This window comes from Leptinotarsa decemlineata, unplaced genomic scaffold (assembly GCF_025532065.1).
Source record: "Leptinotarsa decemlineata unplaced genomic scaffold, Ldec_3_MD MMD2_tig00000218_RagTag_RagTag, whole genome shotgun sequence".
Classification (NCBI taxonomy): domain Eukaryota; kingdom Metazoa; phylum Arthropoda; class Insecta; order Coleoptera; family Chrysomelidae; genus Leptinotarsa; species Leptinotarsa decemlineata.
Window position 1 is genome coordinate 6,388,331 of NW_027412545.1, and position 27,243 is coordinate 6,415,573.

General features: G+C 33.9%; 1 protein-coding gene across 2 annotated transcripts; it reads left to right on the plus strand.

Annotated features, from left to right (window-relative positions):
• The first annotated feature begins 1,920 nt into the window (after positions 1-1,920).
• On the plus strand, positions 1,921-25,863 carry LOC111503287 (uncharacterized). Of its 2 annotated transcripts, none has more exons than XM_074173321.1 (2): positions 1,921-2,231; positions 24,744-25,863. In XM_074173321.1, the coding sequence occupies exons 1-2, from the start codon at positions 2,069-2,071 to the stop codon at positions 25,367-25,369; spliced, it is 789 nt and encodes a 262-aa protein (XP_074029422.1). In that variant the 5' UTR covers positions 1,921-2,068; the 3' UTR covers positions 25,370-25,863. The 2 variants fall into 2 exon arrangements, with proteins under 2 accessions (XP_074029422.1, XP_023013325.2); XM_023157557.2 differs by having other exon boundaries at positions 1,927-2,237.
• Positions 25,864-27,243: the final 1,380 nt, after the last annotated feature.

Genomic DNA, 27,243 nt, shown 5'->3' on the forward strand with positions numbered 1-27,243 from the left:
TGATATGGTATGAAGTGGTGATGAAATGTTTTGTTCACCTCTTCAACAGAAACAAAAAGGTCCTAAAGTGTTTCTCGATTCCTTCAATTTTGAGTTCCAACTTGCCTCCCATCGCAAAAATGTTTTCAAGTTCAATAATAAGAATCACAAATCCTCAAATTCATTCAAAATTATGAGAGATACGAATAAAACGTTCATATATTTTTTAGGTGAATAAAATTACGATTTAACATTGTCCGATATTTGCAATCACCAATACGAAACTTTATTCCTCATCGAAATTCATTTTTAAAATGGATCGTGCATACGGCGTCACTGATGAGTCACGCCACTGCTATCGAGTATATCTCTTTTTCTCAATACCATTCAGTAATTATCACAAACATTTTCAAATATATGTTCTGTAGTTATTTGAAAATCAGTTAAAATATGTTGTTCTATTGTTCTATATAGTATGAAATAATTCGCGATGTGAGGTTAGGATATACTTGTAATAAAAAAAACACTCTATAATGCATAACGAGAAAACTCAATGAATTCATCTGTTTATTGGACTAGTTATTGAAATTTTACAAGAAATGTACTCACCTTCTTCATTTATTTTCACCAACAACAAAAATATTCTAATGCACACGTCAGACAAACCGATGCGCTTTTGTAGACAAGAATGAATAATACAATAATCGCTCACAAATACAAGCGTAATTTTACATTCGATAAAGAGATGGCGAAAATTTACATTTCACTAAGGGGGAATAGCCATCACCCAGTTAGTAATTCTCTTCACATGAAATAATACGTTATGATTTCACACATATATTAGATGAATATTTAATTCTCAATGAAAAGTACATTGCCTACTGAAATTACGCTGGGGGATGTGAATTATTCAATAGAAAGAGTATATTTTCAATAAAACTGAAGTAATTTTCTTCGTTCAAAATGAAAATTCCGAGGTAGATTTCAATCATTTTTCCCGGTGTGTTTCTGTTTTTGTGTTTGTTTCATTCATGTGTGTTCCCACGAGTATCAAGGGAAGAGATGGTCTCCTCTGGCAGAGCCCCACATTGCCAGAGGTAGACTGATTACAATGAGGTTTTGCCCAGTTCCCCAAAGGGATCGTTCGTAACCGCATATCACCCTGCGGTCATTCAGCTGTCGGCACGATTCCTTAAACCTTAGTTTGGGTAGGCTGGTCTACGGTTGCATGTTTTGCAAAGGCTTTTGGGGAGTTTTAGTTCCCCTCACCCTACTTATTTCTGCCAATGACCAGAAGTCCGGCTACCCCGTCCTTAATGCCATATCTGCTTTCCTGGCCGTTCTCCTATCCGCCACCTGCAACACCCACGGGTGTTGCAATGTTTTTTAGTTTTATAAATATGTATCTAATGTGTCTGATAGGTTTTAAAATAGTAGTATTAGCAACACGAAAAAACTACTTTTTGAGCCTTGAAGAACATTTTAATTAAATTGGAAACGTCGGCAAGAAAACATTTTTTTTTTAAGAAAAAATTGATCATGTTACCCAACTAACCTTTCTTCTGTATTATGGGAAAAATACTCTTGACAGGATAAACAGAACAAAAGAAATGTAAACAAAACATGTCCATCTTTTCAAACCATTTTCGCTGCATCAAACTCATTCAAAACCGAATTGGATTCAAAACAGGAAACAAATATAACTGCCAACAAATCATCGCAAGTATACACATAAACAAGTTATTCCGAACGAGCTCAAATCGACTAGATGAAGATGAAAACAAAAATAAATAGTAAAAATCCACAAACAAAGTTACATCATGATGATACGGTAGTTAGGATTCGAGCGATCATTTTAGTCCCACCCCTCACGAATCAAAGTATCTCGCGAGAGAAAGAAAAAAAACGCCTCCGATTCAAAACAGAAAAGGACGCGGTACACTCGTAGCTCGCGAGAACACATGAGTGGTGTCAGAAGTAATTTACTGAAGACCGCCAGTACGCTCTATGAATTGGTGGAGGCAACAACACACATTGATCAATTTCCTGTGTAGGTGGTGATTGTGTTATTTATACATACGATTTAATTATGGAAGACGAGGCCAGTCAGCACAGTCTGAAGAACGAGAAGAACTCTGTTTCGGTCACCCCGTTTTCCATCAATGATATTCTGAGTAGAAGAATAGAGAGTAAGGATGACGACAGTGATGTGCAAGAATCTGCGTTGGATATGTCGAAGAGTCAAAAAGAATGTGAGAGTGAGTAATACTATCTTATTTGTATATACTTTTGCGTTTGAAAAATCACAGAAATTGACGATGTAGATAATTATTGAATTATAATTTTCAATAATGAAAGATATTGCTGATAAGAATTTCAGATAGAAATCACCTGTGAATTTATCGTTGACAGAATTATTTCAGAAAAATGTTCTTGATTCATCGATTAAAATATTGTTTCATTGGATACAAGAGTAAAAATGCCTAATTAGTTGATAAATTTAACAGAAATATTTGTGAATATTCCACTTTTTCATTTATCACTCATGTCTACAAACCGAAACCGAGAATTAGAAGTTTTAATGATCATTGTATCTGAAAATAGAAGTTGTACACATGAATAAGCTCGAAATTTATTCTGACAATCTCGCTCTGATAGTCAGTGTAAAACAGAGGTAGGTAAAAAAATGCTCGGTTGCAAACCTATCTCTGACGAAATCATTCAATCTTCGGAAAAAGTTTTTGACTCTCTACTTCTCCATAGATATACAAAAAATGAAGGAAATTTTGAAAGAAAGGAAGAAAGCAATTCAAAATATACTCTTTATTAATGATTTGCTTGAAGTACTAATATCATCAGAATGCCGTATATTCGCAGATGACTTCAAAATATCAAAAAAGATAGAAACAGTTAGAGATTGTATTATCTTACAGAAGGACATTGATATGGTATTTGAATGGAGTTATAAGAATGAATTGTATTTCAATCTAAGTAAATGTTCTGTTTTAACTATAACGCGTATCAAGTAAACATGTATATTCAATTATTTATTGAGGCGTCAAAGCTTGAAACGCCGCACTGAAATCGTATACTTTCGATAATATCAATTCGCTCAAATTTCTGCACTATAGCTTGGTTAGGAGCAAGTTAGAGTTTGGCTCTTTGATTTGGTTCACGGAATTCCAAAGCAATTTGAATAGATTAGAAAAAAATTCAAAATACATTTTTAAGACTACTATATTTTAAGAAACTTCACGTATATCCTAATTACAAGACAACAGGATCCACAACTCTTAGGAGAACTCTTAGGAATGAATTTAACGTACCACCTAGAAGATTGCGCCTGGTTCCGATGTTTAATATTCCTCCATCATTTAACATTTAGAGATCATCTACGGTAAACATGTTCCGACTTACAAATCAACTCAATATACTGATGAATCTAGAATTGATACTTTCTATCATAGTCTTCCGCAAAACAATTTTGACAAATATCATCGATGATAGTACGTAATAAAATTCATTTGCTCATTTGATACAATCCCAGCGATAGGAATCTTGTTCAAATTGAAGGGGAAAGAATGATTTTTGGAAAAAAAGGGTTTTGGTTTTCTACTTTCCCATCTTCATACAAAAATGTTGGAATCTTCCAAATGAAGGAAGAACTTAATTAATTGTATGACTTTCAGACACATAAAGTTGTAATGTTATGAATCAAGTGATTCATCTTGTATTGATATCTAAATTGGTACTGAAATGGCAATAAGAGAAGTGTCTTGTTCCGAAATATGGAAGTCCGCCATTGAGGATGTCAATGTTTCATGTAAGTGAAATTCAACTCCTTTCATGTAGTATATTGTGCAGCAATCCTGTGAATTATAACTGATTCAGTTCCATAACAAAACTTTATACTACAAACTGAATACAAAAAATGGTTTTTGTACAATTCAACGTTCATATAGTATTTCAATTTTCCCTTTGCCAAAACCCCCATGAATTTTCAATACAAAATTCTGATGGATCGCTTTCATTATCAAGCTCAACATCGTCTTTATCCACGTTGAATGGAACTGGCAAATACTTGATGAAAATCCATATCGAAACTTACTTATATAATCCATTTCAAATTTAGGTATGAGATTTACAAAACCCCGACATGTGTTTCCCTATAACATAGCATTCTAAAGCAAAACTTGCTGCCTCAAAGCCTCAAAAATTCATCAAGAAACAAATCATCTAAAGGAACAATTCGTTCAGGCCAGTCTCACATGTATTACCTTACACTTCATTGAATCCGTTGTATGCAATGGAAACTGTCAAATTATTGGAACTTCTCATCAAAATGTTACTATTCTTTGAAGGATAGAAACGTAGACTCGGAAGGAGCAGCACCTTGTCTTTGACTCATAAAGTGGGCCGGTTCTACATACATACATGGAGTATACAGTGCATTTTGAGGTAGGTGAAGATATTGACTTCATATTCTAGGGTTGTGAAGTATTCGTCAGGAGCTTCAAAATGATGTGTCACATGACCCCCCTTTCCATTTAATTTTTTTTCCCAGATGGCGCCCAGTCACCATCTTGAAAGTGTGATCTGTCAATTTCACTTCAAATAAAGTATTCATGCATCAATTTCATTACCAAAAATTTCAATTTTTTGAGTTGACCCGTTCAATAAATTAAAGGGGGGGACATTAAAGAAAAGAAATGCACTGTATAAAGGCATAAGTAGTTCGGATGGTTTGTTTTCTTCATAGTCCGTTAGCATCAGAAAGCATAACCTGGGTTTCTTATGCTTTTTGCTGAACCCACTAGTGAAGTTGGCATGATGGTGGTTTTCTGACACAAGTTCGCTCTTCAACCTCAGCCTATACGAGTTCTGAGTGCTAAGAAGGATATTGAATTTGTTGTGGGGAATGGAAGTGGCATGAAACAATGATTCAACTATCAATTCTAATATATCTATACTATTATAAATGTGAAAGTTTGTGAGGATGGATGTATGTATGTTTGTGGCTCTTTCACGCCTAAACGACTGAACGGATTCAGATGAAGCTTTATATAAATACAGCTTATACATCAGAATAACATATAGCATAAAAATTCAAACATTCTAATAAATGACCAACTGGATTTGAATAGGTCACCATTATTGAACTTGTTTTCTATGAAAAACCGAGAAAGAATCATTATTGATGTAGAAGTGAGGTAATATGCTTCAGGTGATCATAATTGAAGAGGTACCACAGGTACAGATTTAGGTAATTTGTTGGAGGTGTCTCAATTATGGTATACCTGTAGTAATATAAATATTAGTGTAAGAAGCAAAAGTATTCAAATCACTTTTGAAAAAGCTACTGTGTTAGCGAAACATGTGATATATTTTTCAAACGAAGTTTGTGCAGATCAAATCGTGAGTAATGGCCAAATCAATCAGAAAAAAATTATAAATAAATTGGATACATTTTTTACAATGCACATTTTAGAATATCTGTCAAATTGTTAGAAACACTGATACAATTGTCGTTTTAAGTATATAAACTTTGTCTTTTACATTAAATAATTTGGACGAATCTTTTAAAAGTTATCACGATAAAATTAAATTGACGCAACACAGTAATTTATATGTGTCGCCTCTACTGTAAGACGACGGGGGACGTTGCGTGTTGTTAGAGGGGCGGTCTAAGCAATGAAGCACCATCACCAAGAACGCGGGCACACGTTTATAGGTAACATAATTCGATTCTCGAAGCTATTCATCACTCAGTGCAGTTGGCATATTTAATTCAGTTACTGTATTTTTAAAGTGAACTAGCTGTTGCCAGTTTTCATATTAACGTACAGCCGAAGCTTTGCGAAAAAACCCCAATGAATTTAGTTACAGAACTGGAGATACTTTCTTTAACAGAAAAAATTAAGTAAAAGATCTTGGGATCATATATGATCACACTTTGTCATTCTCAAAACATTTTAATGAATATTCAACGAAAGTCATTTTTTGTGGAGGAAAAAATCAGTTTTTATCGACCTTTTTTTTTGGGTAATTGTTATATTATAATTTTTATATTTTTTCAGATTGTGGAAGGTAACAATTACCCAAAAAAAAAAGGTGGATAAAAACTGATTTTGATGAAATTTGTAAAAGGCCTAACGAATTTTTAAGATTCATTATAAGATCCAGCTATTCGTTTGTAAACGTACTCACGATAAACCCTCTTTATATCACACTTGTAAGACCAATATTAGAATTTGGTTCGCTCATTTGGAAATTCCAACCACAGATGCATTTAAACAGAATCCAAAATATCAAAATAGGTTGGCCGGATTACATAAAAGTCAGGTAAATGGATTTAAGGCAGTATTTCAAAACATCGTCTCTTTATATTAGACGGGACGTAACACAAATAATGTTTTTATACAAGGTGATAACCAACAATATTACAGATATTAACATACTCGAATTCATAGATTTCAATTTCGCTCAGTATCCAACAAGAAGTCGAGTACTTTTTAAACTACCCAAAGCAAGTGAAAAAATAACTGCTCCGAGTCCTCTCTCAATCATGCTTTGTAAAGCAATTGAAAGTAGTGTTATAAAAAATTTAGATTTCAGTAATTCCTTCTCACGTTTCAAATATGATGTTATTAATTATTTATCAGAAATATAACTGTGGTCGTAGAGAATAAGATGGACACAAATCTTTCAGTGTATATGTATAGGAGTAAGCTCACACAATTAATTTGTAATAAAGATTTCCATGTAATTTGGCTCTTGAGTCTGTAAATAAAAATAAAAAATATAATGAAATAAATAAGCATCAAGGAAAGGAATCAGTAATTTCCACCCCCAAGGGGGAAGAATAGGGTTTCAAAGATTGTATTGAATTTCGTCAGTTTTGAAGTTGGAAACCTGAAGTTTTGGGTTATTGAAAAAATATTGAAAATGTTTGATTAAAATGGTCTGTCACGAAACTTAATGTGGCAAACCAAATTCTTCGCGGGTGAAGCCGCAGGCAACAACTAGTGATTCATATATTTTTGTTACATTACGTTCAAACACCGAATATAACCAATTGCATTTTCTTCGAGAAACTTAATTTGTGCCACTCTTTAAATTTCCTTCACATTTGATAGGTTCAGATCTTCCATATGTACATAAGTTACGTAAATGATGTGAATGTCTTGCATTTAGTGCCAGCACGCTTCTTGTACTCTCAAATGACAAAATGTTAATGTTTCAAGGAAGTATCCACTTTCATTATCAGGCACTTGAAAGAAGTAGGTTTAAGTATTAGAAACCAATTACTGATTACTGGATGAGATAGATCAGCCCTGTCCTGAAATTTTGTAAAATGTACTCTGCTAATACATCGAAGGATAACTCACTTCATAACTGACTGCAGGAAGACTATATGCCAATTTTCTAAAGGTTTTTTGATTTTCCAAAAATATATATTTCCAGCGATGGTCATGTTCTTTGAATTTTTATTTTACTGACACTGATATTTATCAGTATTTGAGTTCGTTTCCCTCTCGTTTTGTATAATTTCAAGCAAATATGTAATCCAAAGGAATAGCTATCATTACAATTCAAATCAATGCATGAATCATTCATTCATAATGGAAAGGCATTTGAATTCATTCGACAGTAAGGATTGTTTTCGTTTGTGAAAAACGTTATAATTCACTCTGTATGAGAGGTTACATGCCACTTGGGCAAATCATCTCATAAATGAACTTATCGAAATACCACATTCTCAGTTTTCCCAATGCCAATTCTCTATTGGAATATTAATGTGATCGTGTCAAGTACTCACTTTATTTTGGTTGTTTTCTTGATAACTGGGTAGTAGTAGTAATGCATACTTTCTACCTTTCCGTTGTTATTTATCAAAAACTTCATCATATGAGTTACACAACTTATCTCTTTTTGACTTTTCAGAGGTAAGATAATCCATATCACAAATTTTCTTATCAAAAAGGCGACAATCAACTTATCGTTATACGAAAAAAAAATTCAAAGTGAGTATATTTCAGTATTTGTATATACCGGGTTTCCGAAAAGCCTTCTCTGAAGTTGGTGAAGATGGAAAAACGAAATCTGGGCAATTACATACATGCAAGGAAATGCACTTCTTTACGCATTTACAGCTTATACACCTTTCTAGGGGCGACACCTGGATACTGCACCCCAAAATCTTAAATGAAACCCTTTATATAGCTCATTTTGGAGATCTTTATTTATTTATTATTTATTTATTTTCAGTGGAATACAAAACGGGACAAACCCAAAAAGAGTATTCATGAATTATGAGGTGAAAATAACAATAAATGATTCGATTGTTATAAATAATATGCGATATCGTGTAATGAGCAGTGCAGTGCAATGCAAATTACTATAGTTTGATATGAAAATGGTGATTGTATGAACGTTTGAGAGACGTGGTGAAGGTTGCGGGGGAATTAGAAAAGATGTCAATTTCTATTGATGTGGATATTGATTTAGGGGAGAATTCAAATAGTAATTATTTATTGAATTTCATTAGTTCGGACTTCCATTGTCTGATATTATAAAAAATGATTTGAAATACCTGAAAGAACTAAAAAAGAAGAAATTAAAAAGAAGAAGAATAAAAATGAATAGCTGAGAAAAAGCAATTAGGTATATTGAGCAAAAAACCAGAAATGAAATAATAAAATACAAGTAAAAAAGAAATAAAATTGAACAAAAAATAAATAAAATAAAATTAAAACGTTAAGAGATTCCAAGCCAAGTTAATTCACGACGTTTCGATTGTTGATATCCACAATTGTCTTCGGGTGATGACTCAGGGATTTCAAATCATTTTATATAATATCAGACAAGTCCTGATCAGAAATCCAACAGCTTTGTTGGCTTTTTTGCAATATAGTTAATATGCGAGTGAAATAATAGCTCAGAGTCATATAAGTCCTTGACTTCAGATGTTTTCTTTAGTTGCTTTTTGTTTATGTGATATTGGTGGTGGTAAATATTTTTATTTCTTGTAAATGTATTAGAGTGGCATTTTTTAAGAATTATGAATGAAGAGTTTTTCTCGCAGAATTTCACAAGATTATTGATGTCGTTCTGAATGAGGAGTGGATCGTTGGAACATGTCACAGTATGGAATACTTTCAAGTCGTCAGCATACATTGAAAATGTATGCTGTTGTATGTTGAAAAGGAGAGGTCCCAGATGGGAGCCTTGAGGGACTCCGGGATTAATGGTAATGAATCTAGAACTAAATCTTCCCAGAGTGAATGCCTGAGACCTATTTGTAATATACGACTGAAACCATTTTAGCAGATCACCGTGTATACCGATTTCCGCCAGCTTGTCGAGTAAAGTTGCATGATCTTTCTTGTTGAATGCCTTGCTGAAATCGGTATAGATGGCATCAACCTGGTAGCCTTTATCCATGCTCTTCAAGAGATATTCAGTATAAATAAATAAATTGGTTACAAATCCATGATGTTCATTACTGATTGAGGATCCAACATCAAAGTATATATAGTCACAAATGATTGATTGGAAAAGTTTGGAAATTAAGCAGAGTTTGATATAGGGCGATAGTTTTCATACGATAACTTATTACTTCTTTTGATTATGGCAACTACAAGTGCAGTTTTCCATATTTTTGAGAAAGAGCCGTCTATGATAGACTTATTAAATAAAATAAAAAGGATATGAGACATTTCTTGAGCGCGAGAAACAAACATTTCAAAAAAAACTAAAGGTCTATGGTCACTCGTTTCCGATTACCTACTGAGGAAGATTCATAATTAATGCCAGTAAAAAATTGTTTCACTTTATTTTATGAGATGTTCAAACATCATCTGTTTTCAAATCCCGCCCTTATGTTTGCCAGAATTTTTGGTATTATAGTATCGCACACATCTGTGATTCGTTGTCGTAGTCATGCAAGTTTGTTGGTTTTGTTAAAAATACCCGCGCCTTGACATAACCTTACTAAAATAAGTGGATGAAAGAAAGGTTGGGAGACCTTGGTAGTCACTCAATATACCCTCCACGTCTGATCTAACCACCGGGAAATTCGTCATCTGTGTATTCTCTCACAATAACATAAAAGTGCGGAGGTACCTTATCCTGGTGAATAATTGGATCATAGTCAAAATCACCATTTTCAATAGCAGCTACCATCCCATATGTGATCGTTTCTTTAAAAAGTTGCAGGTATAAGCGTCCGGAAAGACTTCAATCAATGAAAAAAGGACCAATTACTGTATTGCCCATAATTTCGGCCAACACGTTTCATTTCTCAGTATGTTGTGTATGGTTATGGTCTTCTTCATTCCATCGAGGATTGTGATACTATAGTATCGGTAGTTGTGTCTATTAACAGAAACATTCACCTAATAGATGCAGTTGGGTTGTGTGGCAAAACTGTACTTTTCGATTTTGGTCATCTTCAATTATTTCTTATATGAAATGGATGGAATGTATGTTGTTTTAAAATTTCAAGCATTGTTGGTTTGCTTGTATCTATAGTGGCTTGTATCTATGAATTTGAAGCTCCTCGGTTTTAGCGATTGGGCGATCAGATCTTCCCACTACGAGATACTTGTGTCTATCTAGGAAAACATTATTGAAAAATTTTGCAGCTTGATGATAATTTCGATTAATTAGTGTATATGTTACCAAACCCGATTTTAGGCCAAACTAGTTTTACCTAGGCTAAACTAGTTTATCCTATATGCGATCGGATAAACCGGTACAGCCTAGGCGAAACGGGTCTGTCCTAAGGATGATAGGAGAAACTAGTTTAACCAAGGAGGAACTGGTTGGGCCTAATATGAATGAGTACACTTCAAGATAAACCAGTTTGGCCTAGGATGAACTGGTTGGGCCCTATATGAATAGGTACACTTTAGGATAAACTAGTTTGGCCTAGTCTATTCTATTCTAACAGGGAATAATAAAATACCAGAAATACGAGTAATAAAATCAAGATGTATTTATTAATTAGATCAAAATCAAATTCACTTATTTTCACATGGTGTACTCTGATGGCATTTAGAATTGCAGAGCACCATTTTTTTCTTGCATTTGCACCTGTTTGTCAAACATTTTTTTACGCAGCTGCACCTTACGAAACCTTGCCCTGAACTAACTGAATGTTTAGTGGCTGCAGTCCTCAGAAATATTTCAGTATCCTGGTCAACATCACCTACGTTTGAAAATTTCTGAATGCAAATATCGAATTCAGTTCTGAAAGAAAAAAACAAATCAAAACTAATATTTTTCAATCACCAGAAAAATATGGTAATGTCGACATTCAGGTATAAGTCTATTCAAAGTAAGTATTATTAAAATGGGCTTTAAAAATACAGTGAGCAAAAAATCTGTACCTGCAATATAATTTCTGCAATACACCATGTTTGGTGCCAACTTTATAAAGGTCCTCATCGTTTTTCCGAAGAATAACCCCAATAATGTTTCTGAGATCACCTCTGCCTTTGTCTACGTCTGGAATTGGTATAGTTACATTGTCTCCAATGTTGGCAGGTGGATGGGATTTGTCGGAAGAAGCTTTAATTTTTTTGCTTGTTTTTTAAGATTTTTTGCCGCCGTTATTCTAGCATCTTTAATGTTCTGTGTATCAATTTCCACAACGCCGCCATCTCCATCTTCACTATGGTTACTACATCTGCGATAAATTTTCTGAGGTCGTCTTCATCCTGAAGATCATTTATTATTTCTTGCGGTAACGATGAAGTCGAAAGTCCTACTCTAGGCTCTATCCCGAATACGGCCTTGTAAGGCGATTGTTTTATTCCAGAGTGAAAGGCACGGTTTTTCATAAATTGGACATATCTTGAACCCTCCGACCATTTCGTTGAATTGTTGTCCTTCAGCCAATAACTTATCATGTTCTCTAAATCTTGATTAGCGCGTTCAACGGAACCCTGACTTTGAGTGTGCCTTGGTTTTCCATGCACAATTTTAGATTCTGGCCAAAGAGTTGCCAGCTCACTAATCACATTATTGACAAATTCTCTACCATTGTCAGATTGGAGAATGCATGGTGCTCCTATAGTTAGAAATATATCATTTAGGTAGTAGGCCACTTCTGCCGCTCTCTTAGATGTTAATGCACGCAGAATAACAAATTTTGTTAAATGGTCTTGGTAAACCATAATAAATTTGAATTGATCATCAGGTTGTGTCTGAAAATCGATCAAATCCACCTGGCATCTGCTATTCATTTCAGAGTGAAGAATCGGCTTTGAAACTAGTCCTCTATTCTTTTTTGTCTTCTTTTGTTGACATACATCATACATTGATAAATAGAGGCTTATCATTTTGTGATATTAGCATATTTTTTTGATGTCTCGGCTAACATTCTGTCACGTCCTCCATGTCAATCCGCTAAATGAGCTGCGTCAATCACATCATAAAGCTCATCAGCCTGTAGATAGTATTTTATATTCCCTTCCCTCCGTGCGTTTGAGTCATCTTTGTTGTAAAGGTGTCCTTTTTTCCGACTTTTCAGCATCTTCCACTTGTTCAACCAGTTCCGAATATTTATCTGATAACAACACATTATAATAAGAAGACTTTTTCTTTTCACTTTCCGTAATTTCTGCTACAAACTTTTCTCTCCACTTTTTTTGATCTGCTTGTCTACTAGATGTAGAAGGCTCATCCATGATAACATAAAACAAAACCGAAAAAATATACTTTTATCTTTTCAAAAGACGAGTATCAACTAACACGTCCTCAATTCAAAGCAGAATGAGCGTAACTGGGCAAGCGACGACGTGAGAAATACGATCGGGGGATCCCCGAATGCACAGGTCTCGACACGTACCTACTCGCTTAATTTGTCCCTGTTAGCATAGAATAGACTAGGCCAAACTAGTTTATCCTGAAGTGTACGTATTCATATAAGGCCCAACCAGTTCATCCTAGGCCAAACTAGTTTATCCTGAAGTGTACTTATTCATATTAGGCCCAACCAGTTCCTCTTAGATTAAACTAGTTTCTCCTATCATCCTTAGGACAGACCCGTTTCGCCTAGTCTGTACCGGTATATCCGATCGCATATAGGATAAACTAGTTTAGCCTAGGTAAAACTAGTTTGGCCCAAAACATATACATATACAATGGTAACATATACAATGAAATTATTTCAACTTTGTCTTCGTTTGAGCGAACCATATTGAGAGGAATACAATCACAAAATTCGCTTCAGCCTTATCAATGTCAACAAAAAACTGAATCATCGAGTACTGCTGGAAACTCATATTGATGCAATAAAAACATTTCTTGAAAAATGGAATCTACAAAATGTGACAAAAAAAAGAATATTTTTTTTGTAGGATTTCTTGAAATCGTTTTCATTAAAAAACGTGTCATGGTTTTGTCATCTAGTTTATGCAGAAATGTTTATTTCTTCAAGTCCTTCAAAATTAGCTACATATTAGAGATTTCAGGGTGCAGCGTACTGGTGTCGCCCATGTAGGGGCGAAAAAGTAGCAAATGCGTAAAGAAGTACATTCCTTCGTAAATACTTGTAATTGCCCAAATTTTGTTTTTTTATTTTACCCGTCTTTGAAGAAATTAGCCCGTACTCTTTGGAGAAAAATAGGTGGATGTAATCGACAAAGATGTGGTCGTAGGGCCAAGACTCAATTTTCAACTACTATCACAGAGATATATTAAGTAACCTCGGCACCAGGTAACAAGAAAAGCAAAGGGATTGAGGAATCCAAAGTTCTCGTGAAGAAGAAAGTAAAAATTGATTTTCTTGGATTCACAACTTCGAGCCAGAACAATCACTTTGCAGATTCCAGCAATACGATGGTCACTTGATAAGGTGAAAGCATTGACTTCTGATTTATAGAAATTAGCTCCCAGAAAAGTCATCATCAAATTTTGTATTTCGTTCGACGAAGATTTTGTTCTCCACTTCTCGAGCCATTTATACCTCTGGGTTATTATTCATCACTCAGCTGAATATTCCTATCCTATTATAAAAGAAAGCCTCATACATTCCAACTTTGTCTTTTACCTGTCCTAAAGAAGATGTGTCATCTTCTTTTCAATTTCTACAATCGTTTTTCAATTACTGTTTACTTGTAATAACCCAGAAAATTGTTGTTTTACTTGTCAACCTGCTGGCATATTTTCACTTGGTAGGTGTTAAAGCGTCTTTGATTTCGGAACCTGTTCTTTCAAACATATTTTGAAAGTGTAGTAGTTACACAAACAAATTGAGGAGCAGATGAAAAATTGTATGTTCCGCTCACAACTGGAATATCACTTGAAATATTTGATGAACGTTCAGATAAACCATTATATTGGTTTATGTTTAAAGGTGGTTGACAATGTTTCATGGTGCATTTCATTAGTTCGGACTTCCATTGTCTAGTATGATATAAATTGATTTGAAATTCCTGAAAAAATCTGTAAAAAGTTAAAAATAAAAAGGTTAGCGGAAAAAATAACAATTATATTAACAAAAAAAAATGAAATTACAATAAAATAAAATACAAGTTACAACCAAAAAAAGTGAATATCAACACGAAATGAAAATTAAAACAATCAATAAGAAATAAAAAATACAAAATACATTCAAAATCGTAATTCATGAATGAAGTGTGTGTATTTTCTTTAATGTTATCCAATTTGGTACTGAAGAGCCTTAGGGCAAGTGTCTTAAGGCGAAACACGGTGTATACCAGTTAGGGTGACAGTGTTCCATGTGAGTACAATTTATTACCATTCATTCAAAGTAGAACTCATGTGAATAATATCTGATTCTTATTCCTCAACAAATGTTCGATATACAAACTGAATAGAGAAAAGTATCTTCTGTATAATTCAGTGTTCATATACAAGTATTTGTTTCGAAAGAATTTTTTTTTCGTGTAATTCAATGTTTATATGAAAGTAGCTGTTTCAGGAGGACTTTCTTTCAGTTTGTGTCTGAAAGTTACTTCTTTGCATGATCTACACATCCATGTATAGAGTTACTTATTTTCAAATTGATTACTTCCTTCCTTTCTTTGGAAGATTCTCTCATCCATTTTTTTGTATCAGATGGAGTAGTAGAAAGCCAAAAACTTTCTTTCCCAAAAAACAAATTAAAAGATTCCTAACCAAGTTAATTCACGACCTTTCGATTGTTAGTATCCCCAATCGTCTTTGGGTGATAACTGGACTTATTTCTCAGAGATCTGACTATTTATAGGTCATTCAAGTGCTTTCACCTATCCCCTCTTCCCTCTCTCCGCTTCATTGGTTTTAGCGGGACATGACTGTTTGGCGGGAGTTGATCGTGTTCCGCATGATCAGAGGTTTCAATATGTTGCGTATCTCTACGCTAGCTTGGCTAAATGCGTTGTTCGACAACATATATGCGGCTTCTTTGAATTTTCTCCTAAACCAGTGGATAATTTCAGCTTAAGCCCACTTAACGTTATGTTGATGAGTTCAAACATGCTCTGTTTTTCCTGATTTGCAATTTTTCCTCGATATGTGTGTTTCTTGTGCACGGCAATGCGATTCCAAAAATTGTATTTACCAGATACCCTGCGAGTGCGGAGAATCATACATCGGTGAAACTAAGAGGCCATTGAGAGTTCGCATTGCCGAGCACAAGAAACATACACAGTGAGGAAAAACCAGCAAATCAGGAATAGCAGAGCTATCTGGACTCATCAACATAACATCAAGTGGTCTCAAGCTGAAATCACTCACAAGGAGGAACACTGGTTAGAATGAAATTCAAAGAAGCCGCGTATATGTTGTCCAACAATGCATTTAGCCAAGCTAGTGTAGAGATACGTAACATATGGAAACCTCTAATCAAGCGGAACACGACCAACTTCCGCCAAACGGTCAGCTTCCGCTTAAACCGATGAACCGGTGAGAGGGGATAGGTGAAAGCACTCGAGTGACCTATAAATAGTCAGATCTCTGAGGAATAAGTCCAGTATCGGTCCAAAGGGTAAGGGAGCCAGGCTCCAACCTGTCTGAAATCGAGATGACCTTCCAAATAAGTCCAGTTATCACCCGAAGACGATTGTGGATACTAACAATCAAAACATCGTGAATTAACTTGGTTTAGATTCTTTCAATTTGTTATTTTCATTTATTGTTAATTTTTTGAATTTTTTGAATTTTCATTTCGTGTTAATGTATCTTTTTTTTTTGGTTGTTACTTGTATTTTATTTCATTGTAATTTTCAGTTTTTTTGCTTAATGTAATTGTTATTTTTTCAGCTAACCTTTTTATTTTTAATTTTTTACAGATTCTTTCAGGGATTTCAAATCAATTTATATCATACTAGACAATGGAAGTCCTAACTAATGAAATATATTGGTTTATACTATTTTCTGTCTCCATTGAAGTTAACGTTAGTGGCAATTCAGCCATGCATGAATGAAAAATTGAAGATGTGAGTATCGGGCTATTATGTGGGTTAATTTTGTAGGTTATTCTGTTATAATTCATAAGTAAATACTAAAAATTTCATTACACTTATAAATTCATTTGACCAATCAACGCTACGGATTATTCTCGGTATATTATTCGAGTTTGAGAGTAAACCTCATCCTAAATTTGAAAGACTGCCATGGAAGGAACTAATTTTTCATAATGCAAATATTATTGAAGTAATAGTGAGAGAGTTTTGTGAATCATGGTAATGTGTTTTGAAGTTAATTTGAATCTCTTTGGGAATCTAAAGTAGGATCCTTGTTGAAATATTAACGAATGCAATGTGAACATTACTTTTCAATAGATCCTCTTTGGAAAATTATTCGATCGATTTTTGTTTGGGTTATCTTAAGATACCTAAATGGCTTACAGAACTATGGTTTCTTCTTTGATGATTGAATATTTGGAAAGTTGGGTATATGATACTTTTACTGCAATAAAATATCATAAAAAAAGATCATATTCAACGAGAAACAGAAACATGATGAGGGGGAAATTAAATAATTTATTACTTTAAAGAAATATTATTTTTTAACGAAATGGATATAATGATTTCAGTTCATTGCCACAAAGTTTCTTTGGTTTCTTGTCTGCAATGGAATAGAATATTTTGTTTTCTATAATTTTTGAAATTCCGGTGTTATTGGTTGATACATTTTTCCTTGGCGAACTTTCGATGGGACGTTTGATCCAATAAAACTTTTCTGTTCATATTTATTGATAGCTTATGGAATACAAAAACAATATCCATTTTACTTTTCCTGTATTCGACATCTGGATCATTCGCAGGTTTTTTGATAGCTCAAGTTGTGCTCTCTGCAGCTATACAGCCGAATATGATAGTTGACCTTTGCATACTCCGAAATTATTTCCCTTTTCATTGCTCCTGAGACGTCTAGTAACTTTTTTAATAATGTGTGGGTGGGGAAAAGTATTTATATTTATGAAACTTTCTATGTCTTTTACCTATGAGGTCGTTTTCAAAGTTATACTTTAAACTAAAAATGATTGATTACATTAGCCCTTATATAACACCACTGTGGGTAATAATAGAGGAACTTCGCTTGATTGAGTACCTGAATTTTGTTTACTAGTAACAATGTGGATATACGCTCATTTGAAAACCGGTGAGTAAATTAGATCGATTTGATCATTTACCAGGTTTCACAAGCAATGTTTATGCTTATGAATTTCCAAGGATTCTAAATAATTGAGTTAGCAACCCTTCCTTGCATAGTGCGAAATTTCCGAATTGTTTAGATTCGGGAACTTGTGGTTGCATATCAAGGAATGGTTTTCAATGCCAAAGATAAAGTGGATCTGGAAATCTGGACTTTATAAGCCTAAGTGTCCGGAGTGTAATATGTTTATGTAGGACAATGTGGTCGAAATTTCTCAAAATGGTATGCTGAAAGGTCCTTTAGGCTAGGTAAAAATGAATGAACCACAAGTTCCCGAATCTAAACGATACGGAAATTATGCACTATGCAAGGAAGGGTTGCAACCTCAATTATTTGGAATCTTTGGAAATTCATAAGTATAAATGATCAAATCAATCAGTTTTCAAATTAGCGTATCCACATTGTCACAGGTAAACAAAATACAGGTACTCAATTGAGCTAAGTACCTTTATTATTACTTACAGAAGGGCTAATGTAATCAATCATTTTTAGGTTAATGTATAAGTTTGAAAATGTCTTTTTGAGATGAAACAGCAGTAATGTTAGTCACAAATAAAAGTGGTAAAAAACATATTAAGTTTAATTTCTCATTCTTCATGATGATTTCCTACAACGTAGTAATGGCTACATCCCTCAATGTATTTATATATCTGTTTGGACCTCTTGTTGAATATAAAAATATCAGGGGTTAAAAATAAGAGAGGTAGGTGGGTCAATGTACATGTCTCCTAGAGGAATCCGTTGGATTTTCCTATTTGATTTGATATTGATTGGATATACCTGCTCCTACAGCATTCGTTTATTATTCGTTCATGTTTATTTTTTCAGAAGTTTTCTGATAATTTTTTTACCAATATCTTTTACCCGAAATTCTTGTTTTCATTCTATGTAATTCCATATGCAGAACTCTAATCTGACAGAGAGAAAATAATATATTTCGATAAAAATAATTGCATGAATTTCAGACGATTATGATTCGACTCAACATCAATAGCAGAGACATGAATAATTGAGCAATATAGAATCAATAACCCCCCTGATGCCCTGATTGGCATACAAGGAAAAAAACATTGGTGCTCAAAAGAAGAACCGTGAAAAAGTTATCTCACAATATATTATATATAAAAATGGCAAATATTCTCTTTGTCCTTCAGAAACAAATAATGAATCAAGTAGCCTCCATTGAAATAATAAACCTAGTTCTGGCAGGACTTTTTGAAAGAGGGAAAAGGAGCAGTTAAATTGTTCTACACAGATAGCTTTCAATTGAGATATGATTTTTTTTAATGAATAACTTAGTGAGGACAGATGCATGACTCTTCTATAAAACAAACAAAGTGACTTTTCAATCCTTCCACTCTTGTTTGATAGAAAGATGGTAGAAACAACATTCTTTATAAAAAATATTGATGGAAAATGTAATGATCTTTTTGCAACCTATGCTCTTTTTCAATACGTTCATTGGTGATTTTATGCTATATTTTTTGGTTATCGATCCTGATCGTTGTGAAGATTCCGATAAAAAAAAAGGGCAAAAGTTTTGACAGTAGTTTTTGAACAAACTTTTCATTTTCACAGTGAAAGTCAGTTGTAAACCGATGATGATGCTTGATGACTACTTCGATGTATTAAAATTTTCGCAGATATCTCCTTTGTTCATGGTCAACCTATGACGTGAGTTATGACACTGATATGAGTTTTAAATAAATATGTCAATGGAGTCGAGCCAAAAGGATGACACGACGAAGCACATTATAAAAAGCTGGCTGATACAGGCTGGTACCTAGACTTTTGGCTTTCTAGCTAAAAGCTTTTTGCACTTTGCTTACGTGTTACTCAATTTCAATAATTGATAGAAGAAAAACGATTCAACATGGGTATAATAGATCGATAAAGACTCATTACGTTCATTTAAAATACATTAAGGGCAAAGGACAATAGCGTTCTATTCTGCTATTAACTTAGAACCGTAACTGCATGGACGACAAAGGAGTTTTTATATGTTATTTCTTCACATTTTCCAACCAACTCGGATCAATTGATGGTAAACATGGAGTACATATTTTTCTGCATTTAAACTGACAGTTATATTCATTCATTATCGTAAGAATTAACAGAGTGAATGAGTTCTATTTCTACCAATGAAGTTGTCCATTCCCATTTCATTTCTAATAAGGCATATTTATTTTTATTTTCAACTTCAACCAACTTATAAAATGAAAAAAATGGGTTGTAGAGAAGTTCAAAGGAACACGAGTTTTTATATTTGAATTTCTCTCAACCGGATATTATGCCGTTTATTCCTCAAAATGAATTTATGGTTAATGTGTATGGTATTTATGTAAATGTATAATTTGAAAGAGTTAGTGAGATATCAGTTGTTGAAGAAATAATATATTTTGGAATATATCATATACTACTCTTTTTGAAAATATCATAAAATAGATATCTTATGGAAAATTGAAAATAGAATAATGTAAACTAGATATCATAGAAAAATATAAAAACATATTTTTATAAAGGTATAAATCACATTCAGATCCTGTGAGATATTTCATAAATATTTCGAGGAGAATCTTGCACAAAAATAAATTCCATTCCTATAAGCCAAAGTTCATACACACTCTTGAAGAAAAAGATTTTGATATTCGAGTAGGATTTCCTTTTTGGTTTCATGGTGAGAGAGAAAATGATATCGAATTTCTCTACAGGATTTTATGGACAGACGAGGCAACTTTTACGACGAACGGAATAGTTAGTTCCCAAAATTGTCGCGGGTGGTCCAACAATAATCCAAATTTTGTAATAAAATGTAATAGAATATTCATTTAAGACAAATGTGTGGTGTGGGTCATTACATAACCAAATAATTTGACCATATTTTTCAGAGAAAATTTGAACGCAGATCTCTACAGAAATTTCATTATAAATCAGTTATATGAAGTTTTGAACGAAATTTGTTGTATCAGTTCGATAAGGCACCGATTCACCAAACGGTAGAAGTGAAACTGTCTTAGTCAGATGTTTAGGGCGACATTGTGAAGATTGTTGGCCATTAAGATCACCGGATTTATCTCCGATGGACTTTTTTCTATGGTGTCATCTGAAACAAAAAGTCTAAAAGCACAAGACATTTGCGAAAAAAAAAACATTTAGAAAATACTATTTGGGAGTGTTGTGCTAACATAAATCCCTTAGTTATTAAAAATGCCACAAAGTCTGTGGATGAAAGGACTATAATTTGTATAGAACGGGAAAGACGGGTAACCGAATGATGAATTCGGGTTCCTTGTAACATCAGTGAGATAAATCAATGAACGTTATGATGTTTTGTTTTGAATTTGGTTATAGTTATTTTGGTTTAATATTATTCACACATCTAATGGTGAACATAAAGAATATAAGATTTATGAAATTGATTCAAGGAGCGATAACTACATCTAACAGTTTACATCCAACAGTCATACTACTGGGTGTAAACTATATCAAAATATTTCGAACTTATCTGTTGCTGAAAAAGTAAAAACGAGTGTGATTAGAATGAAGATAAATACTTTTATTCGATTACTGACATATTAACCTCCATTCATTGAAGTTCGGCTACAGTACAATCTTTCATAATGAATGATGTAATATAATCGGGTACAGTGGTGAACTCAGATTTTAATTTTCTCAGCATTGCAATTTTTGATGATTAGGCAAGGGATATCATTAGTGCCCTGTAGGATGAACCTTTGATGTTAATATTGTGTATGAACTAGTGAAGAAATCTACAAAATTATTAATTATATCTGAAAGATCATCGAGCAGATTATCTTTATATAACATTTTATCACCAGTATCATGAAAACATTTTCAGGTTTCAAAAAATTATCGAAACTTTCGAGTATATAGGGTATCCAACTTTAAGTCAGTGTTCAACTCAGTATTAATTTTGATATTCGTCTTGTGGCTGTTAAATTCATGAACAGGGTTGAACGCCGTTTTCTTTTCTACAGCAAAATTCAGCTTTGATCCGAATTTTCCTGATTATTGCACTATCAAACCGAACTGAACATTTGCTTTCGGATTTTTTAGAAACTGTTGGTATGCAACGATCAAAAACATTGTATAATTGTTCCACAGATTCATGTGCAGGTATCTTTAGCACTGTCAAACACATCCAGAAAACTCTGTAATATAATTGAAAATTATACTTCCAGTTAGATTTGAAGTTTAAATCACACGCATTATCCAAGGCAGGATGATGACTTTTTTACTAACGTATCGAAGAATCTGTCTACGTGACAGAAGTGATTGTGGAACATCAAGTTCACAAATATATTCATGTTCAATGACAGATACCAAACAATTCCGACATGTGGTTCAGAGACGGGCTACTACGATCATTTTCTTAACTTTTGGGAACTAACAGTTTCGACTGTTTTTTATTGAGAGAAAACGATTCATTATACGAATTCTGAGTTTCCAAAAACGTCTCTCCTAAAACATAACCCTTTAATTTATATATTTATTCCTTTTCGGAAAATTCCCATTGACATTTCATCATATTTCTATCACTTCCCCCGACTCCAAACTATGAAATAACTTTTGTCAATGGTTTCTTCGAAAAGTTAATGAAAATCTATTATTTGTAATCATTGTATTCCGTTATCGGGAGTAGTTCTATTGACGTGTGTGATTAAATAGGGTTCGATTTACTTCATTGTACGGCACTTTAGTGTCGTTACGAGCGAATATTCAACTCAAAATTACAATTACCGACCGCTACGTCTCAGAGGACCTCAGGTATAACCACCGAGTTTCCTGGACCTGAAGAGCTTACGTTGATCCTGTGGGTACCATTTTAAAACATTGATTCATAGCACACTAATTCATACTAAAGGGCAGTTGCAGTCTCGGAAGTTTCCAGAGTGTACTAAGTCCATGAAAAAAACGAACATATTTGCTGGAAGTGGCCATTTGAACTAGGTAATTTATATAATAAAAATTATATAATACATTATATACATGAACCTTTCCCTTGAATCAATATTTTCATTGTGGTGAAAACTAGGTATAAACTGTTAATTGAATACATAGGTAGTGAATTGAATTTTTTTGTTAAATCTCAAAAGGGTTAGGCAGCGTTTTTGATGAAATTTCGCAAGTAAGCAGTACCGCCCCGACTTCTCACATATAACATAGTCATATTTCAAACACAAAATATTGATAAATTATACACAAAAACTTCCTCTTGAATCAATTTATCTACTGGTGAAAACCTTATGGAATTCCATTCGGTAATGTTTGAGTTTATTGCGTTCAGACATACAGACAAACAGATACGGCGGGGACTTCAATTTATAATATTTATTGACGTATCTACCCTGTTTCTGATTGTTAACTTGAATCATTTCTTATGAATTACGGAAAATATATCACAATATGATAATTGGAATATACAACTAATATAAAAACAACGTGAGAATTGTAAAAATTTATGTTGATATTTGAAAAAATGTAGGTAACTGAGGACGTCTTTTTTCACATGAAAATTCAGTTTCTACCAGCAAGAATGGAATGAAATAATTGAAAATACTTTTTCCACACCAGAACGAAAATACTCCTTATTCTGGTGTGGGAAAAGTACACTATAACGATCCAAAAACATTAACGTTTATTAATTCACTAACCTGAAACAGAGGTGAGTCCAAGCTGGTTCTTAGGACTCCAACTCACCATTCGTTCAGGAAGTAAAATAGGTCAATCCTGAAACTTGGAACAATTAAACTGAAGATTTCGTAAAAATTCTGCTAAAAAGCAAAGATTAGGCACTGCCGTAGTCGCTTCTAGAAACGAAGCAGCATTACCGCGTTGAATGGTAATGCACATTATCTGTGAGAGAAAACATGGTCTTGATTTATGGATTTCTTGATGCAATTTTCTTGTAACTACAGGTGTAAATGAGGCAGATCGTGCTCCAATGGCGTTATAATCACCATTCATTTTCGAACTGGCCATCAAATAATGAAACAAAAGAGTGAATTTTTCCTTTATCTCAACATCTGTTTACAGATATTGTATACAAAGTATTTCAGTTGAAGCGATACACCCTGTATGAGTCATTGGATATTGAGAGTGAAATAAGACAACTATAGTTTTCAGTGAAACACATTTCTACGTGAAAATCAACCTCTTGTCAGCTACCCTCTTCCTACAACTGCAATTTTAAATGGAAATAATAGTCAAGTGGTATCTTATTTGAAAAGTATTTCAATTATTTATGTTTTCTACCCTGTAACATTTTGATATTACAACGATAATCACTGAATAAGAGCCCCACTTGTTGAAAAACTATCCCATTCTCCATCAGAGGATCCAACTGGAAGGCGTTGTTAATGTTTGGCATAACTTGAATATGCAGTAAATTAAAATATCATGCATCTACCAAAAAGAGTGGTCCTATAATATGGTTACCCGCAAAATTACTGTTCACCTGATATTCTTCAGAATGTGATGGAGGATACGGTAGCTCATTCATACCATTATTACATGCAAGTTCGAACATTAGATAGAGCATTTTTTTGTCTGGCTTCATTTTCCAGTTCAAACCTGAAAAAGTATTTAATTTTTTCCACATTGCGTATATCATTATAATATCAAAAAAGTTACAGGGTTCGATTCGGAATTTGAAATACCTTGCAAATAAGGTGCGTCACTACTATTATTTCCATTTGAAATTTTTGACCTGATGGTTGTTGTGGGGAGAGGGTGGATTTTTACGTAGAAATGTGTCCCACTGAAAACAAAAATTGACATGTTCCATGATTTTTTTACACGTTCAACATCAAATAATTTATTTAGAGTGGCTAGTTTCAACTGGAAAATATTGTATGTGTATATTCATTTTCAGGCCGGTTATTAAGATTTTTTTATTAAAAAATTCAATAGAAGCTGTACATTTTTCACTCTATAGATGAAATTGAATCATCGTTATTCGATGGATACAAGAAGAAAATGTTTTAGATGAATAGCAATTATTTTACAAATCGTGGTTATGGTAAAAGACTCACAACCAACTTTCATAACTTTCCTTTCAATTGTTTCAGATTCACTGACCGGATTATCAACCCTAACTCCGGATTACGCGTCATCCCACCAATCAGACGACTCTTGCAGGGACTCCAGCCAACCGAGCCGCAAGAAGAGGTCACGCGCAGCTTTCACGCACGCGCAGGTTTTCGAGCTCGAGCGAAGATTCAGTCAACAGCGATACCTCAGCGGTCCCGAAAGAGCGGACCTCGCTGCAGCTCTGAAGCTGACCGAAACGCAAGTGAAGATTTGGTACCAGAACCGACGCTACAAAACGAAGAGAAAGCAGCTGCAGATGCAAGAATCGAACTTGCTCAATCAGAACGCGAAAAGAGTTGCTGTCAAAGTGCTCGTCAAAGATGACATTCCAATTTTTCTACAGCAGAAAAATCCAGTTTACCACAAAAACGGTTTTTATCCCGAACAAACCAAAAACGACTTCTTCGTTTACGACCAGATGAGTAAAAGTATGGTTCAGAAGTACCCCAAGACCATACAAGAGTCTATGCTAAATCTCTGTCAGCAGTACTCGAATTCTATGCAGATCTTTCCCTATTTCAACTACTATCACCCCTCTCTAATTGGCAATTTGAGTCAACAGGAAGAGGAGGCGAATTTAGATCATAGAGAGGAACAGAATTGAAACTAGATATTTTTTGTAGATCTAGGCTGCGTAGGATCTCATAGATGTAACTGAATATATCACAAAAGACAATTTGGATAAGGTTGTATCATTCAGCTGAAGCTTTAGGTACACCTCTAGAGACAAAGCGAGTTATTTTGTATATATATATATATATAATTAGATTTTCCAAGTGCAATAATGTGTTCTAGTACTCTCGTACCAATCTGAACCTATTGAAGCTTTAGACCCAATAGTGATTATATTTAAGTAGTCATACACATCTATTATATTGAGTAAGGTATGTATTACTGAATTTGAGTAGAATCTTACTATTCAATCGCTCAAATAAGTATCACCAAAGAATTTCGATGTAAATGCACCCGATGCGACACAATTATTTCATTGTAAAAATGTATCATACTGTATATAGTATTTTTTTAATTTCCGAATTCTGCCAGTGATGGTTATAACACGTTGTGCACTGTGTGTAATAAAGATATATATTCAAATGATTTTCTCTAATGTTTCATTAAAATGATAATTGTTATCTCTTCAGCCTGTTCCATGCTATGCACGGAAAAAACAACTGGGTTTTCCAGTTTTCAGTTGCAACTGAAACAGAAGTTACAGTCCAGGTACCATTTTCTCTAATAGAAAAGATAATATCAGATAAAACTCATAAAACACTTATAAGTGAATTATACCCAAATAATAGATAACACAATACGTGTAAATATTAATTACACAGGTAAACGTTCAGAAAATATTCAAAATTACTTCTCGAAATACAAAATAACAGCAGCTTTCATAAGTAATAATGATTTAGGCAGAATTCTGTTCAATGCAAAACCCAATTTAGATGAAATGAAAAAATCAAGTATATGTTGAATACAGTGTGGTGAATGCTCTGTAGTATATAGATACAGGCCAAACCAGTGGAAATTTTGACGTAAGGCTCCGTGAACACGTCTGTTTGGACAAAAAATCTACAATGTATGAACATCTGCAAGGATCAAAACACAAGATAAGTGGAGATAATCTCAGAAACCTACACATATGTAATAAAGGGAAGTCACGGAAATTAATATATCATTTAAAACACGAAATATACAGGGTGGGGTACCGAAAACGAAACAGATCGAATATCTTCAAAACACATGTGTTCTGAAAAAAATGCAAAAACACGTCGATTTGTAATCCAAGGGGGACATCTTTCTATCATAACCTCAACTGTCATACCTCTTCCCCCACCCCGCGGTGATTATCACCCATACAATTTGAATAGGAAAAGTAGTAAGTGTGACACATCGTTAAAAAAGTAATTTCGTAAGGAATTCAGCCATGTCAATGTTAGCTACCTAACTTTCGATTTTGGAGCCTTCTTGCGGAAAAAATACTGTTCTGTATTCCAAATTATGATACTTCATTCGCAAGGTTATTTGACAATGACAATGCATTATGGTGTGTTTCTAGGGGAAAAACAAGATGGCGGCTTCACAATGGCGGACAAGATTTGCAATTATGGTCCGATTTGATTCAAAATTGATAAGTGGTGGTTTTCAGGGTCGAAAATTATGAATTGCTTTTCAATGCAAAAAATCAAGATAGTGGCTCTAAAATGGCGGACGAAATTTCTAATTATGGTTCAATTTAATCCGACACTGAAAACGAATTCTTTAAAACACATGTGTTGTGAACATAATGCAAAAACACGTCAATTTTAAATCCAAGGGGGACAAATCCTATCGTTACCTCAACTGTCATACTTCTCACCCCACCCCTTGTTCACTCACACAATTTGATTAAGGAAAATACTGAGGGCGACACAGCATTGAAAAGGTAATTCCATAAGGAATTCAGACATGTGAGTGTTCGCTACTTATCCTTTCATT